Source organism: Aphelocoma coerulescens, chromosome 13 (genome assembly GCF_041296385.1).
Source record: "Aphelocoma coerulescens isolate FSJ_1873_10779 chromosome 13, UR_Acoe_1.0, whole genome shotgun sequence".
NCBI classification, from domain to species: domain Eukaryota; kingdom Metazoa; phylum Chordata; class Aves; order Passeriformes; family Corvidae; genus Aphelocoma; species Aphelocoma coerulescens.
Window position 1 is genome coordinate 4,670,035 of NC_091027.1, and position 17,781 is coordinate 4,687,815.

General features: G+C 37.9%; 1 protein-coding gene across 2 annotated transcripts in view; it reads left to right on the forward strand.

The window, feature by feature from the left end:
• The window catches only part of CLINT1 (clathrin interactor 1), a 47,730-nt gene that overhangs the window by 17,220 nt on the left and 12,729 nt on the right, over positions 1-17,781 (forward strand). For both annotated transcript variants that reach the window (XM_069028661.1, XM_069028660.1), the window contains exons 2-6: positions 8,252-8,356; positions 9,032-9,128; positions 10,570-10,678; positions 11,532-11,696; positions 14,182-14,356. In XM_069028661.1, the coding sequence (XP_068884762.1) occupies positions 8,252-8,356; positions 9,032-9,128; positions 10,570-10,678; positions 11,532-11,696; positions 14,182-14,356 (651 nt within the window). The remainder of the gene's footprint in view (positions 1-8,251; positions 8,357-9,031; positions 9,129-10,569; positions 10,679-11,531; positions 11,697-14,181; positions 14,357-17,781) is intronic.

Consider the following 17,781-nt stretch of genomic DNA (forward strand, 5'->3'; position numbering starts at 1 on the left):
AAATATATGAGTTCACTGAAGGGAAGAGCAGCACCATCTTTATTTGGAAGGCGATTAATGTCTTCTTCTCTGAATACTTGTTAATAGCATTAGGTGCATAGATGCCTAATATCCATTGTATTGTTTGGGATAACAGGTGGATAAATAATGTCCTCTGTCTGTGAACCAGTCTGCACATTGAGCTGACAGAGTGTCATAGCATAGAGAAATCTCATCCTGAAATGCATTTTTCTCTTTGACTTTGTATTAAATCCTTTTGGTTTCTTGGAACACAAGTTTGACTTGTGATCATCTGAAATCCCTCAGAGCCTGAAGGAAGGGATGCTCACAGAAACAAGTGGAGTTAATAGATGCTGCCCCTGGTTCTGGAGTGCTGCTTGCTCTGTGTCCCAGCCTCTGGTGGTTTGGGAGGCAGCGCTGTGCGGATTGGGATCGATTCTTTTTTAGCTCACCAATTCAAATGCTCTGTTGAAAGTATTTCATGCCCAGATGGATAAGTATTAAATGATTTTTTTAATTGGCAAAAGTGTTTCTGGAAACTAATTAACAGTTTAATAGATGCCAAGATTCCCACACCTGGGAGTGGGGGAAATAATGTATTCTGTACTCACACAAGTTGTGTAGCTTTTTTATTTACAGTATGTTCTCAGTAGTTGAAACTAACTTCTGCATACAGTTTAAAAAGGGATCATTTAATATTAAAGCAACTTCTTTGCATTCTCAGAAAGCTTTCCCTCTATTTCCACCCCTCCTTTACAGGAACCTTTTAATCTAGATACTAAAAATAGTTCAGATGCATGACTCATAGGAGTTGAATGGTGAGGATGAGATGGTGTTCACTCTCGCCTTTCACTGCTCTCTCTGAGGACTTCATCTTAAATGCGTGTGTCTGTGGGTGGGGGTCTCCTAGATAACTGTATTGTGAAAATATTGCCAGGGCCTGCCTTGTCTCTTCTCCAGATGTTGAATGTTCACTTGGCTCATTATATATAGTGCATTCAGTCCTTCACTCTTCTAAAAAACAAATGCAGCTACAATCTCAAATGTCTAGAAACAGCTCTACATTATACATTAGTGTCATTTTGCCTTAAGTTCTCAGCCCCACTACTGATTTTTGGGAAATCTGAAAACAAATTGCTACTGTTGTGTTTGGATAATATTCCTAAAACATGCACCATGGATCATGTGAGCAGTAACTCGTGGGTCCCTATCTTGTCTTAGTCGGTGACTGCGGCTTCTCAGCTGAGGGGGAGCAGCAGCTGAGCTGTTGGCAAAATCAGCTGCTTGAAGACAAAGGCGGCACTCGAACGCCAGGGGTAGGGAAGTGGCTCAGCCTCCAGGTGTGAGTTACTGCTGCCTTCGTTCAGAGCTTTGCTTGGAGCTGCCACCGTGCTGGTAACACCATCCCTGAGAGAAAGCACTCCAGTTGTCACCTGTGTGCCTTTCCATAGAAGTAGTGGGGATGTTTAGATGGAGATAGGAAAGGTGAATAAATGAACCATGTGCCTGTGTTCTTCCTTATTCAGTTCAAGCCAACTTTCCTTGTTCTGTACTTTAATGTTTTCTTAACTATTTTATGCCGTTTATGATCCTTTCTGGTTGCATAATGCAATCCATTCAGTTTTAGATCCAAGAAGCACCAGCACAGAGCTGTGGGATTGTTTCTTTACTGGGGTTTGTCCATGTGGAATGCAAGCACTGTTACTGTAATGGTCTCCTTTGCTATGTCACCAAGTGAGGTGATGAGATTTGATTCAAAGTCGGTAACATCTGTTCTGTCATGACCAAGTTTAAAGCGTGCTTTGCCTTTGTTCACTGTGAAAGTCACAGGAAACACAGAGAAAACTTTCTAAAAATACGGAAACTGCTAACAAAATTACTAAAAGAATGAGATTAAAGTATTAGTATGTGAGACTGCCTTTTGAAAGGATAATGTTAAACATGTTATTCAAAAGATAAAATCATGTTTTGTCTGTTTTGGCACATTAAATAACAAAAGGTTAAAGTACTTGCTTCTTGTAAGACTTTGGCACCACACTTCATAGTGCTGTGTAATAACAGAGCTTCTCTTGTCCTCTGTTTATCCAGACCCTGCCTGCTCTAACAGACTAATTTCTTTATTTAAAAAAAAAAAAAATTCTTAAGTGTTTCTGTTTGTTTGAATAGCATTAATGTTCATACTGGATGTATGGTACATACATGTGAGTAAAACTTGAATTTTTTTTTTCTTCTGTGCTTAGTCCTTAAGCAGATATTTGCAGAATGGTGTTTCATTGGAAACTGTTAGTGGTGGTAAAATGTACAAAGTTTCTCATCTCAGCTTTTAGTATTTTAGTGTTCCCAGTTGTAAAATTAAAAAAAAAGGGAAAACAGAAGGTGCATAATCCAGTGGTGTCCTTGGAGTAATAGTTAAAGGCATAATATTATGCACATAGGAGTCCCATGTATACATGATAATGTAATTGGTTTGAAATATACACTGAAAAAAATTTAACTGTGTAGCCAGGTTTCTTGTTCCTACGGCCGAGTCCCTCAGCACAGTGGGCAGCTTCCCAGAGGCTTGAGAAGTGTTTCTAATTAGGCTCACCCTGTCCAATCCAATACCTTTATCATCACTATAAAGAAATTGTTGTAATGTCCCCTCTCTGTGGCTTCTGGTTATTTTAGTTGTCATAAGATTAGACCTGGCATTTCACAAATCTTCTGTGGATCTGATGTCCAGAGCTGTGCTTGTGTCCTCGGTGACACCACCCACATCAATAGCGGCTCTAATCCTGATGGTGCTTTTAATGGAGTGCTCTGACTCTCGCCCCAGGGCATATTCAAGGCTTTTACATTTGTGCAGAAACACTGACAAAGATCTGTTAGGCTTTCTGATTCCTTAATATGTTTTCAAGTAAGTTCCATTCTGAATGGATGGATATTTATTGTTCTTTCGTTACCTTTAGTGTAGAAATACCTTCTTTTCTCGTGGTGCTTATTTTTTTCTAGGCAGGTTTGCTGTACACATGTTATTGAAAGATTTCTGCATATTTAAGAAACTGCTGGTCTTTGAGCATTCATACAAAATGCTGAGTTTGTGATGTTTGAAGATCTGAAAATTTAAGGTGTAACACTATTCATTTCCTGATAAACGATTATCTTAGGAATAGTTCCTTCAAAAGAACATTGCTCCCAAAATCTGGCCATGAACTGCAAGCTTCCTTTATGAGTTGTGATTTCATGCACTTTGAATGTATTGTCAGGATGGTGAGGGAACAGAACACCACTGACCATGGAAAATATGTGAAAAATAGAGGAGATGGGGAGCATGAAGTGGAAATATCTGTGTGATGTTCTTTTTGCAAAACCATGGGCACTGAAGTATTTACTCTTCCTAGTGCTTTATGCTGCATCCAGGGTTCTCACCAAAGTGTTAAATCACATGAACAAAAATTGTTGCATCTTTTTATTTAGCAGGTTTGCTGGCAGTGTATTTAAATGATTGCTATGAAATGTTGTTTGAGGGTTAATTTTAGAGTAGACATTAGCTGAGAAAATAGTCTTCTGTTTCTCTTGCTGACTTTATGCAGAGCCTTGTGTCCCCACATCCATGTTTCCGAAGAGTTTCTGGTTCAAGGTATATGGTGTAGAGAGAATTAGGCTGGGATTTTTTTTCAGTGTGGAACCAGCAGTGATTGATGTGGATAATTAGTTCAGGCACAACAAAACTGATTGTAATGTTACCAATTGGAAGCTATTACTACAAGCAGTACAGTTATAGTTGTGTATAAGTGATTGTAATCTCCTAACAGATAATTGAGCTGACTTCAGTTACAGCATATGAATCTGTAGAGAACACCTCATGGTTCTGAACAATGAAAAATCTTCACTCTGAAACAAACATTTCATTTCAGGATGTAGTGTTTATTTAATTTTTTATTAGCATCTTGGGTGGAAGTACAGTGATTTTACTTAGCCAGCATAAAAGTGGTTCTAAAATAATTTCTTAGTCTGGAATAGAAAACAAATTCTTTATCAGTAATTGTTTTGTGGATATTTTATGGCGGGGGGGAACCCCAACAGTGATGAAGCACTAATATGTTACGGGGAGCAGAATATACCTCGTGGCCATCAATATTGTCCTTCTGAGCATTACAGCTTGATTCATGTGGTGGTGTGTAAAATCAGAAGCCTGAGCAGAGTAGGCAGATACATCTACTGGAGTCTGTTGAAATCAAACACAGAAGTTTTCTGCAGATATATTTATCACTTACACTAGTGGTCATGTGTATTTATGTCCACATTGTGGGTTATGTTCAGTATCTGCTGATAGGGAGCAGGAAGATGGGGCTGCTCTTAAAAGTCTGCCTGTTTTTTGTGTCATCTGTGAAGTGTTCCTGCAGTCTGTAAGGTTTTATTTTCATGCAGGTCATCCACAAGCTGCCTTTCATTTCCCTGTTTCAAAGAATAGTGCTGAGGACAATCTCAGACCTGTAGGATTTTTATCCTCTTCATGCCTGAAAGTTCAAGTGCTTTCAGACTATTGCAGCTGTAAAGGTTGAAGTGGCAGATACTTGGTGAATGTTTTGGCTGCACCTTCATAGGTTCTCTGAGCTGAGTTTTACATGGGGAGGTGCAGAACTTCCTGTCCCCTCTTGCTGCCTGCTTGTTCTCCCTAATACCAGCTAAACAGCATTCGTACCTCCAATTACACAGCTGAGGTATGTGCTTCCTCTGCTCTTCCCTTCTCGCTTATTTCCTTGGGTTTTAGCACGCTGTAGGTTATGACACTTTAATCTCAAAAGTATCAATCTCAAAATGTAACTTAAAATTTGAAGCAGTTTACGGTTGATTGAATTCTTTGAAAAACGCAGACAAAATTGTGGACAAAGTAGGATTTCAGGGATAAATGGTACAACTATTAATTTTCAATATTTGTCAAATGTTAGTTTATAAATGCATGTAAAACATTCCTTTACAGGGAAATGTGTCTTATTTTCTGATGCAGTTGTAGATGGTCAGGTATTTTACAGCTGTTACCCACTGACTTTCATTAGCAATGTCCATTTATTCACATAGAGGGATTTAGTCTCAGACTTGAGCTACCTGTTTGGTGTTGCTGTAAATTGCAGATGTAGACATTTAAAGTTGCAAGAAAATGAAAAGCATTTTGCTGACTGTCAGAGTGTTGCTCATTCCATAGAGATGTGACAGTGCCCTCTCTTGGCTTTTGAAAACAATTTTATTTTTTTAAGAAGAAAATTATACTGAAATAACTTTTTAGGGGTATAATAAAGAGTAAAAATCTGTTGTCATTAATCTCATTTAATAGACTTAACTGTAAGACACAGAAGAATGCAACAGTTTGTGGTGTTCATGTCAACCCCTTTATTGCTGTGCCCTTATTTTGAATGTAACTTTCAAAATGTACTTTCCTGCTTAATGTCTTTGTCCATGTCAAAAGTTTCTGTAAATGTTCTTGTCACGAGATTCCAGTGGTGCAGGGTTTCTTTGAACGATTTGGGGTGAATCCAGATGTAGTCTGGCAGATAGGAGGGGGTTTTAAGCACTGCTTGAGGAGTTCCTTTCTGTCAGCCCCGAGTGTTGCACGGCCGTTTGTTTGCAGAGCAGCCTGTCCATGCGATCCAGCACGATTCCCTGGAAGCTGCCCAGGATAAACTAATCACAGAGCCCCCCCTGGTGTCGGAAAGTGTCCTCGGATATTAAATTTATATCAATCACAGGAAGTCTTGGCAATCAAGCTAGTCACTTTTTCCCTTCACATCTGGACATAAATTATTTTTTTCTGCAGAGGTCACAGGAATCATGGGTAGGGCAGGGAATGAGGGCCATAGAAAACATGGGAAAGGAAGAATAAAACTGTATTTCCACCTTTTTAGAAATGGTTATTTTTAAGTGACCTGGAATGATGCCAAACTATACAACAGTGAGGGGTTTTTTTTCTCCTTGAAGTTTACATTTGTTGCTGAATTAAATGTGGCTCTAAGATGCTTTGGTTTGGAACGTTTCATTCCATTAGATCTCAGCTTGGCATTTATAAAAAAAGAGCTTTCTCCTAGTTGCTGAGAACAATAACTTTTCTGCAGGAGGGGTTTAGAAGTCGAGCATGTTTCAGTACTTAAAGAGGCTTAACTGCACCTTTTTTCTCTTGGCATTACTTAATTTCCCTTGTTTTCCTTCCGTTTCCCCCTTCCAGCCGTGCTGCTGCTTTAGCCACGTGCTCTGAGCTCTTGCATAGCCAATGCTGCCATTTATTTTTGTATGCTAAGTTTGCATCTCTTCAAGCATTTTCCATTCTTAAATTCTTTGCTCTAAGAAATTAAGGAAATACTTCATTTTATGCTTCCCCCTCCCGAGTCTCCATCAAGTCTCTCAAACAAATGCTTAAGGAGGGGTTATAAAAACAAGCAGAACCTTTCCATTCAGTTCCCTGCCTTTCCTTGCTTCGGACAAGGGAACCAGTGTGCTGGAAGCTGCAGATCCTGAAGCCTGGAGCTTTGGGGTTGTGGTTTTTTCCATGCATGTGGGAAATAAAGATGGGATTGGTTTACATTTGTATGTACAGTAAAGAAAATACCAGAAACAGAAGCTTGAGGTGCATTCGGCATAAATGAATTTGTAAAACCTTAATTGCTGTTGTTCTGAGCTACTGCTGTGTTCTTACATGCTTGCTGTAATATAGATAGGTTCTGTGAGCTTGCTGATTATTTATTCAGTCATGTAGCTTATGCTCTCTTTAGACACAAAGTTGAATAAAATCATACATCAGGATCTGACAGCAGGAATTCTCATGCTGAGAATTCAAGATTAGGTCCAGAAATTTTATTCTGTTTTAACAATTACCTTCTGTATCCGCTTTCAGACTTAAGGGGATCTCATTCTTGTTTCTGCTGTTTATAACTCACAGTTCCAAGATCTTTGCTATCCTTATGCCAAATAAAATTGAGCAGGAGTTGCTTGAATGCTGCTTTGTGCAAATTCCTGCATGGACAGAGGGATAACTGTTGGAATGACTATCGAGTATCTTGATTTTTTTTGTTGTTCTTTAGATCTTTCAGGTTCAGAAGAGGTTTTTAAGCAGCAAATGCTTTCTACACATTGCATTATAAATCATTAGATCTTTCCTACAGTTTAATTAATTTGTCTTTGTGGGTTGGTTTGTATTGAAAATACTCAGAGGGGTTTTTCTTAGCTTCTGAATCAGTTGTATGATGTACTTTTAAGTAAACTTTCAAACTTCTGACAGGATAGGTGTGAATGTGTTGTTTCAGTACACTGCAGCTATGAAGGGAAAGCAGAGACCACCAGGTCTCCTTTCACTGCTGATTTCATTGCTGTTGTGAGTTGTGGTGCTCCAGAAGCTGAGAGCTGTTTTCAAAATTTCTATGAGTGAGGTTTTAGGGCTGCTCGCTCACCTTAGAAGATGAGGGAAAGGATTCTGTTATCAAACACATCTGGATGCTTTTAGGGGCACAAAGGAGGTTGCTGGGCTCGCATGTTACTAGTTTGAAGGATTAATTAAAAAAGAAATCACGTATTTATTATTTTAATATTAACAGCATGGAAAAAAATTTTCCAAGTAAGGTTTTTCTGTGACCTCTCAAAGAGGCAGCCTGAGCTCCTTGCAGCATTTGCATTGCTGTCGTTGTAACTGAGTGCTCTGCAGCTTCTCTTTTGCTGTTTTCCCTTAATTAATTAAATGCAAGCTGGGAAACAGACTTTCTAGTGAATCTCATCTCCCTTACTGTAGTCTACCATGTGATTTTTTTTGTTAGTTTTTCACTAACACCTGTTTGGTACTGATATTCTTGAATTTCTCTTGTAGCATCACTCAAAAAAATTTGCTTCTGATTGAGTCATAAAACCTCTTGCAAATAACTTTACTATTACAAACCTGTAAGCAAACCATACGTAGCTGCAGAAGCTATCAGCTTTGACTCTGCTGGTTTTGGTTTGGATTTTAATTTGACCCAAAGCCATTTTTACTGGACTGAATTCAGCTGTAATGTAATCCCCAGTTTCTCATCTGTATTCTTGAAGACTAATAGAATAGTAAAACCTTCTTAAAGATAACTTAAATGTGGTGTATAGTGTCCTCAGGGTAACTTGTGCACTAAAGCTGTTTTCTTTCCCACTCTGTAGAGGTATCTCATTAAGTGAGATACGCACTAGTGTCATTATTAAGTTTTCATGTGTTTCTCAGTTTTGATGCTAATCTTCATGTGTGTGAATTTTTTTTCCTTTGCAGCACCAATGTGGTTATGAATTATTCAGAAATAGAGTCTAAGGTTCGAGAAGCAACCAATGATGATCCATGGGGACCTTCAGGGCAACTCATGGGAGAGATTGCCAAGTAAGTGATAATTTGACTCAGTGATGAAGAAAAGAAAGGTACATTTTATATAAGAATGTGAAATTTCATGCTAAATCAACTCTGTGGTATTCAGACTGGTAATGTCGAAAAGTTGCTGTAACTAACGTCTTAAGTTTTTTAATGCATAATCACAGAATGTATTGAAAACTGTCAAACAAAAAATGAGGCCCGGGTATTTTTTAAATTCTTAATTTTTCATTTATGTATCCTCAGAATTCTTGCAGTATAGCTGACTTTTTTTTGAATATTTATTTTCAAAGCACTTTCTTGTAACTTTTCCAAAAACAGCAAAACATGTCAAATTCTTCCTTGAGCTTTTTTTGTGTGTTAAAATCAATTTGGAAGTTGCATGTTTGATTAGTGGCAGTGGTTGTTAGGGTATTATTATTCATATTCAACCTTATTTTCGTTACAAATTAGTGAATGTTCTTTTACTGCCTCAGATTTTTAGAATTACTCTTTTCCTTTGTAGTCCTGGGATGTAAATGACTGATCTAGGAGTTAAAACAGGGACAGCTTTTTCCCTTTAATGTCATCCGATGTTCCTGGGCTTGGATCACTCCTGCCATCTACTGCCAGCCTCGAGTCTGAACAAGCTCTTGTGGCAAACCCGGGAAAACAACATTTCTGTGCCGCTTTTGTTCCGTTCTTTAGGGCTACGTTTATGTACGAGCAGTTTCCAGAACTCATGAATATGCTGTGGACTCGGATGCTGAAAGACAACAAAAAGAACTGGAGGAGAGTTTATAAGGTGTGTAAGGATCAAGGCTTGGTGCTTGTGCAGTGTCCTGGTGGAGTTCTTGTTTAGATAATCCTACAGCACTGTCTCCACTAGCAACCTAGAATTTCTTCCCTGTGTTTTATAGTTCTGTTGGTGAAGTCAAAGTTCAAGTGCTGTATATGAAGAAACCCACAGAATTTCTGGTTTTAGAAGTGTGTTTAAGATGCTACTTAATGAACACAACAGAGCAATTACATTTTGCTGCTATTCAGGTATTAGAGTAGCACTCACGGTTCAGATCTACCCAAAGGAGTTGTTACAGAGCTCCATGAGAAGGAGATGTTAAGTTACGGTGCTATCAGGAAAACATTTTTGAAGGAATTCAGAAATACCTGAAATAAAATGCAAACTAATCTTAATTTTCTGCCAATTTGTAATGCTTTAAAAATTGTAGTTTAACTTTGAGTCGGCCAAATTTCCTTGCAAATCTTACATGACAATTTTATATCCTAATTGTGTTTTGGAAAAGATCAGTGTCATTTGCATTTTTCTTGTCTTTGGTACAGAAACTTTTTGCTTGAGATTGTGTCGTGCTGCACTTAAAGTGGTGTTCAATGTTCACTGAATTATGCAAATATAACCTCCTTTTTTAGAATTGATGTGTTAGACTAAGTTATATTTTGTTTTTCTTGATGCCAGGATTGTAGCAAGACACAATTAATTCTAAAGCATAGTTTGTGCTTTTCACAGGTGCTTGATGTTTTGTAGTCGTAGTAATTGTTTTCCCTGAAGTACAATAGAAATTAATATTTAATGCTATCACACATAGCTACTTAATGTTATAAAGACTTCTTGGAATTGTTTATCAGGTTTGGATTGGTTGAAATAAAATGATAGTTTTAGCTGATAAAGGCACTACTTCAGAGAAAGTGCATTATTTTTTTCTAGGTATAAATCCTCAACATAAAGAACTGAAATTAAAGTATTATTTAAACTTCATTTGTTTTGTCACTTGTCTAAAATTGTCCTGCAATGCAGTTTTGTATATTCACTGAATCCTGCAGAAGGCTTCTTAAATTCCTGTAGGAGTTACCTTTCAGTGAAAGCCACTGGAAAATTGTGAACAAAAGAGGTGAAAGAAAATGCTTCATTTCACAGGTTAACTTTTTCTCTTAAATTGCTACTGCTTTATCTTAAAACAAGCAGTAGCTGATAAAGGTAACTACTTGTGATTTAGTAATAACAAGTTAAAGTTTTAAAAATGCAGTTTTGATAGTTGAAAGAGCAAAAAAGCCATGTGAGGAAAATGTTTTTTTTTTCCATGGGAGCCATATAATAAGCATTTATTTAAAAAGGGAAAGTCTTATTATTTACTAATTTGGGGAGGGGGGATGGGTTTGGAGTTTTTACAAAAAAAAAAAAAGGTAGAGCTTTTGTTCATGCAATCATAAGGTGCTTTGTATTTTTATAGTCTTTGCTGCTCCTAGCTTACCTCATAAGGAATGGATCAGAGCGTGTTGTTACAAGTGCCAGAGAACACATTTATGATTTGCGATCCCTGGAAAATTACCACTTTGTAGGTGAGCAATAGAAAAATCTTATAAGCAAATTAAAACAGTAGTTGGAGTTGTCAGTCACCTGAACCAGCTTAGAAGCTTCCCCAGTCTAATTAAAATGTGACTGTTGCCAGTTGTGTGAAGAGTGCAGAATCCAAGACGTGGGGCCCTAGAGTATTAATTAGTGAAGACAAGAACTTGCAGAAAAGACTGGCTAATAACAACAGAACCAACACAACATGAGTGTTGGGGTTTATATTAAAATATGCACTAGAGACTGGTCCCCTGTGGTGTCCGTAAAGGAATAGCTTTAATCATATGGGAAGAAAAGGTTAGAGCTCCAAAACACACACATCTGTTTGAAGCTGGGGTTTTTTCCTCCCACCAAATAATATTTACAGTGCAAAGGCAGCAAGGCCAGTGTGTGTTTTGAATGTGAAAAAGGCTGGAATGAAGCACATTTAGCTTATAGTACCTCTGAACTGAAAGCAATTTTTCAAAAAATCAGTTTTGCCATGAGACTGAGCTCTTGCAATGAAACTTGGAAAAACTGTGCTAAAAATACTGAGGGAAAAGGGTCATGTTTTGATGGGTTAAAATTGTTCAAGTGGAGAATATGAGTTCTGTCTCAGCCTTTGTTAATCTCTCCTATATTTAAGTACACCATTCAGTGCAAACTCATTTATCTAAATTTTGTGTTAATTGGTCCCTTTTAAACAGATTCAGTGGACCTCAGTAGTCATGAAATCGTTTGACTGCTGTGTTTATAGTTCAAATTTTATTGGTTTGATGTTCAGTATTGCTGCCTCTTACTTAGTATTTTGCTTTTTTCCTCCCATCTTCCATCCATCATTTCTATCCTGCATTACCTGCACAGACGAAAATGGCAAAGACCAGGGGATAAACATCCGCCAGAAGGTAAAAGAGATGGTTGAGTTTGCTCAAGACGATGATCGGCTTCGGGAAGAGAGGAAGAAAGCAAAGAAGAACAAAGACAAATACATTGGGGTGTCCTCGGACAGTGTCGGAGGGTTCAGATACAGTGAGTACTGGGCTTCCTTGGGCAAGGATTGACAATCCACTTTTGCTTTCCCAAATAATACTATTTGGACCCTTGAAGGGTATCTGTGGATTTTCTGCCTGTCTCCTGGGGTCTGTCAGATCTGACTTTAAATATAGGCCCCAAGTACTCTGCTTTCTCCTTGCTCCCAGTCCCTGCCATAGTGTGCAGCAGGGATCTGAGCTTGCACTGGCTTTTCCACCTGATGTATCCCAGCATGCCATCCATAATACAGCTGCCAGTCTGAGTAATCCTTGGGTGCTTTTAGTAAGCCATGACTACCAAAGTCCCAATGGCACAAGGCTCTGGTTTGCTAGAATTGGTGAGTTCTTTGAGAGCAGGGTTTGCTGTAAGAGCTCAGTAGCTGTGCAGGGCTTAAACTTCACCTGTTTGTGTCTGATGCTGGCTGGTTTTTTTACTCTTCTCTGTGAGCCTTTAACTTAGATCTGTTCCCTCCTGTTTTTGACAGGTTGTTTCTCCATTCTCCCTTTTTCTCATATGTAGAGCAGTTGAAAACTTCCAAAGCATGATATTTCTTGGGTTTTTATGTTTCTTTAGGCTTTTGCTATCTGCTTGGAATTCTGCTGATTTTCTTTTTAGGAAATACTTATGAGTCACTGTATTTGTACTTTGAGTAACGTCCCTCTGTTCTTTCACTGAGCTTATCTTTGACTTCTCTGTGCAGAGTCGTGATCTATCCTTGTAGGCTGGGTAGAAGCTTTTCTCTATGTGCTCTTTAGGTATCATTCAGGTTTTTTAATTTAAAGGACTAGTTTTTGTCTTGTATTTAATTCTTGTGCTAAAGGGTTTTGAATTATTCCTTCATTTGTTGAGTAAAGTTAAAAAAACTCCTCTTTCTAGCAGCGCTAAACAAACCCTTTCCCAGATGAGATTTCTAATCAAAAAGATTCTAGCTATTTAAATACAAAACACTTGTATTCAGATTTTTCTTAATTTTTTTTGTCCTGAAAATACTGAGCTCTTAGTTGGTGTCTATTTTAATTTTTAAATTGCACAGGAAAACCCCTCAAAAGGAATCTGCATTAAAATGCTTGAGAGCCTGACATAAACCGAAATAAGGCCATTTTATTCTCCTGCAAAATTTAACAGCAGTACATTTCTGAGCAGTGTCTCTGTGTCCAGTGATAAAGATCTCACTGAGCATCTCATGGATTTGTAGCAGGTTCTCTGCTGGAAAAGTTTTATGGATCTAAACAAATATCATTGGAGACTTGCACCTATGTCTTTGCTTAAAAAATACACCCTATATGATCCGATGTTATCAGACAGGTATCATTCAAATTTTGCACCTTGTAGTGCTGGAATGCATCATTTTATTTTTTTATTAAAATGGCTTAATTGAATATACCTTGAACATTACATGAGCTGCAATATCATTTGTACGTAACTTGAAGTGATTATTTCACTGTTCTTCCTTTCTGCTACTCAATTTTTCTCAGCCTAAGTAAAAAAAAAAACAAAATTCACTAGTGTTTCACATTTTTAAAAGATGTACAAAAAATGGCTTCTTTCATGTATGTAATAACCTAGAATATAAAATGTTTGCCTAAAAATGTTGCCTAGAAACTGAGCTGGTTTGGTTTCTTTATACACCTATATTCTGAACAGAAGATCTGATATAAGATCACAATACTAAAGTGTGCAGTGCTTCTGATAGTCAAGTCTTTGTTAAAATATTGGGTTTTTTCATTTGAATTAAACTCAAGTTGGCTGTGTGTGTATAAATAAACAAGACTTTAGTGTTTTAGACTTCCTTGATGGGATTGTACAACAAATGTGTGTTTCAGGTAAAACTGGCAGCTGTTTATAATCTAAGATACCAGTATGGAGGTCTGGAATACTAAACCAGAAGAAAAAGTTTTTGATTTCTTGAGAATAGTGTTCAGTAAAGATGTTCAAGGGTATTCAATGGACCCTGAAAAGATGAGTTGCTTTACCACCTTTTCTTTTTTCATCTTTTTTTTAAATGAAAAATTATTATGCACATTCTTTCAATATTTTGGTACTGTGTTTTTGTGTATTGATGTCAGTACATAAAACCCCCAGTGATTTCCCCGTGATGGCAGGGCTCAGCCAGGAATGGAGTGTCGTGCCCTGTGGGGCTGTTCCAGAAGTGCCACGTCCCCTTCCTGATCAGCTGCTCCTGCAGCCAGGGCTGGCTGTGCCTCTGGTGCTTCTCCAGCAGAGTCCAACAGCATCCTGATGTGCTGGGCATTGAGATTATGTCATTGTCATAAACAAAAGTCTTTGAATCTTCATTCCTGCCACTTAATGATGGGCATTCCATGCTGTGTTTGCTGTGTTGATTCAGCACTGAGGGAGCTTTCAGTTTGCTTTGTAAACTTGTACAGCTTGTGCATGTAGGGCAGGGGGGCTTGAGAGGGATTCTGGACAGACCACTGGCTTTTTTTTGGGTATCTAATAGTTCTTATCTTTGTCTTACCAGGTGAAAGATATGATCCTGAGCCCAAGTCCAAATGGGATGAAGAATGGGATAAAAAGTCAGCATTCCCATTCAGTGATAAGTTAGGGGAGCTCAGTGACAAGATCGGCAGCACGATCGATGACACCATCAGCAAGTTCCGAAGGAAAGATCGAGAGGACTCTCCAGAAAGGTGCAGGTACTGGAGTTATTTTAACCCAAATTTATCTGTGAGATTGCTCTAGAAAGCAGTTGGGCATTGCTGGATGTGAGTTACAATACTCTGCCATTCTTTGTGTCTGTAGGGAGTCATGTTTGGGTTCAGTACCTGCTTCCTGGGCTTCTGCAGGTCTCCCTGGCCTTGGACAGCAGTGTGCCTCTGGCAGTAGTTAACAGCTCTTGGCTGCCTTCCATTACTGCCCCAGCTGCTGGCAAAGCAGGGAATTTGGCTGAAATTTCCTAAGCTTTTCCTTGCCTCAGCAATTCAGTGGTCATGTGCCAGTGTACTGGAGGCTGCCACTTAATGCTACACACAATGAATGCTGGAGTGCCAAGGAAGAAAATTGAAATTGCTTAGACCTGCCTTGATACAGTGCTGCTTGCCTGAGCTGATCTCAGGAAGAACAACCTGCAGGCGATTTCTTTTAAAACAAAAAAGTCAATTTCAGTTGAGGCTTTTCAAGAAAATTCTTGTATTTTACATCTGGTCATTAAATTTTTTCAGTAAGGGAGAAAATCTGCCCTGCTTTGGCTACAGAGAGAACTTTACATCTGTCACACTTCAACAGGTGCATTGAATTTAATTATCTGGAGATCAAGTTAGTACTTAACAGAATCTGAAATTGCTGTAGAGAAAGTGCTCAAGTATATTGAAATGATTCCCTTTTGGGAAACAAGTTAAAATTCAAATTTGCACTGAGATTTGATTAATGTTTGTTACAAGAATATCTTTAGATAGTCACACATGTGTATGAATATCAAAATACACATGCACACATCTGTGTGTTGTAAAGCAATTTTGTACGGAACCAAAAAATGATAATAATGGTAGCATTTCTGGGGGAAAGCCCATGTGGTCTTCTTGCTGGGGCATTAATAAATCATAAAACTGGTATTCTTTGCACACATCAGGGTTCCCTCTTAGAACTTAATATCAATGGACTACAAAGAGAAGGGATCAGAAGAAATGTAAACAATTTCACATATAACAATGGTACATTTCTGTGGGCTTTTCTGTACTTACCTTTCAAAAGCAACTTGTCCCATGATGTCTGCAGAGCTCACCAGCCACGTTTCACATAGAGGATGTACAGTAAACATTTTTTTTTTTAATCTTACTTCCTTTTTTTTATTTCTGAATGGCTCCTGTCTCGTACTGGATAAAGTCTTGTATTTTTCACTGGTGTAGACAGTCCTTTCTGAAGTCTCATCTTTATCAGAAGCAGCTTATTTTGATGACTTCTCCACTGTACATCTCTACCCCAAGTTACACTGCTCTTTTTCTCCGGCTAATATTACATTTTTCATTTTTCCTTTGCTCTTGTAACCCTTGTCTCTTCTGTTTGACTTTCCTCCTTTTTTTTATTTTTTTGTGTATGTCAGGTGGGGTATTTGTCTCAACATTTATAAAATTGATGAACTTGGGTCTCGAAATAAGAGGAGGAATTTTTGGGACATACATGAGCAAAGCCAGTCTGGTGGTTGCAGGTTATTCTGCTGTAAGAAGGAATCCAGGCTGCAGCATTTCAGCTTCTCTAGCATTGCTTCAAATCCCAACCTGGAATTGCCTTTTCTCTTTTCTTGGCACGGGGATCAGATACCATGGAAGGGATTATATCCAAGGGTTTGAATGAAGGGGTTTCTTTCTACAGAAGCCATCAGAGGATCTAGGAAGATTGAACTGAAGGTCGTAGAATGTCTGTATTTATCCTTAAAGATACTGTAAATACATGCCTTAGTGCATGCTCTATTAGCAAAACACAGTATTTAAATATTAAAACTGAAGGTGGCATGAAATTTTAATTATCATATAACTTAGGCTCAAAATAACATTCTTTTGTAAATGCCTCATGAAATCTCTGCATTTGTGTTTTCACACTTCAGCAATTTTTTTCTAGAAACAAGTGCCAAAAATATACTGGCTTATTTGTAGCCTGCTGCTGTATAATAACAATTAAGTTGCCATTTCACTTGGAAAAGTGACTAAGTGGTGATACTCACTCAGCTGGCAAACATGCTGTTATGTTCTATTGTTTCTACCTTAATAACTTTATAAACCATTGTTACTTGAGTACTGTAAAGCCAATAAAGGCCTTGAAGCACAAAGAATAAATGTGTCTTACACATCTCACCTGTGGCCAATGAAATTTGGCATAAATTCTGGTCTTTACACACCAGAAGAACTTGGCCAAACTTGTGGATTTCTGACTTCACTTGCAAAGCCAGTAGTTTGCATAAATGGAAAAAAATGCTTGAAGTAACTAAGAACTTTACCAGACATCTAAGTGATACAAAATGCTGAGTGTACAGTAGATTTCAGTGCAACTGCTTTACACAGTGAGCTCTGGAGAAGCAAAGTCTGCTGCTTTTTTTTTTAATTTAGATGAAAAATTTTAGCAGTGTTGTGGGGAAAATGAATTCTTTTTTCCAGTAATATATCCCTGTGAAACTAGTGAAGACCACAGGCAATACCCCATGGGGTGGGAAAGCCTCTGGTTTTCTTTCTTAGTGCTTGCTAGTTCTTAGGTGAATAAACAATTTGAGTCCAGCACTGCACACTGAAATTCTGGTTTCTGAATTACCTGCAGACACACAGAGGTGGTTCTGATACACTGCATTTTTTTCCTAAGAATTCTTAAAACTGTTAATCTTTGTTTCTCTAGTAAGCAGAAAGCCTGATGCAGGTAACAGAATAGAGAGGAAGCAAAACTTCCAGTACTCCTTTAAAAGGAGGTACCAGCCATGTTTAAAGCCAACTTGTATCTAAAGAATGACTTTTATAGTGGGATGTAATTCAGATATACTTAGTCTCAGTAAATTATTTTTGTTTTCTTAAAGGTTGTTAAAAAAAGTCTTACTATAAAAAACTTAAGGCAAAGGAAAAGAACATGTGTCCATACTTTGATTTCTCAAAGTTGTAATCATATACTTTCTTTGTAGAAGTTTTTTAATAGTGCATTGCTATAATTTTTTTGGAGTTCTCTCTGCAATTCTCAGATGAAGCACTGCAATTTTACTGAGCACAGTAAACATACTTAAAGCGAACATTAATCTGTAAATTTTTTTTTCTTAATGTGACCATTAAAGAAAAATAAAAATGGATCTCCTGAGAGAGTTTGGAAGCAGTACAGGTTGTCATAGAAAATTGAGTCTTTAATATTTATTCTCCTTTCTGGCACATATGTTTGATTTCTTTCCTCAGAGCTTGTAGTCATTTATTTTTGCTGTATATCACCAAAGACTGACTTTTTTCATTCTTGCATTAGTGAGGTTGATCTATGGCAGTTCTGTATCAGTCCCTCCATGGATCAGACTTTGCTTGTCAGCTGTTTCCTCGGCCACAGAACATTCTTGGACTCTGTAGTGTGGACAAGAAATGTACTGCAGGTATTATATACAATACAT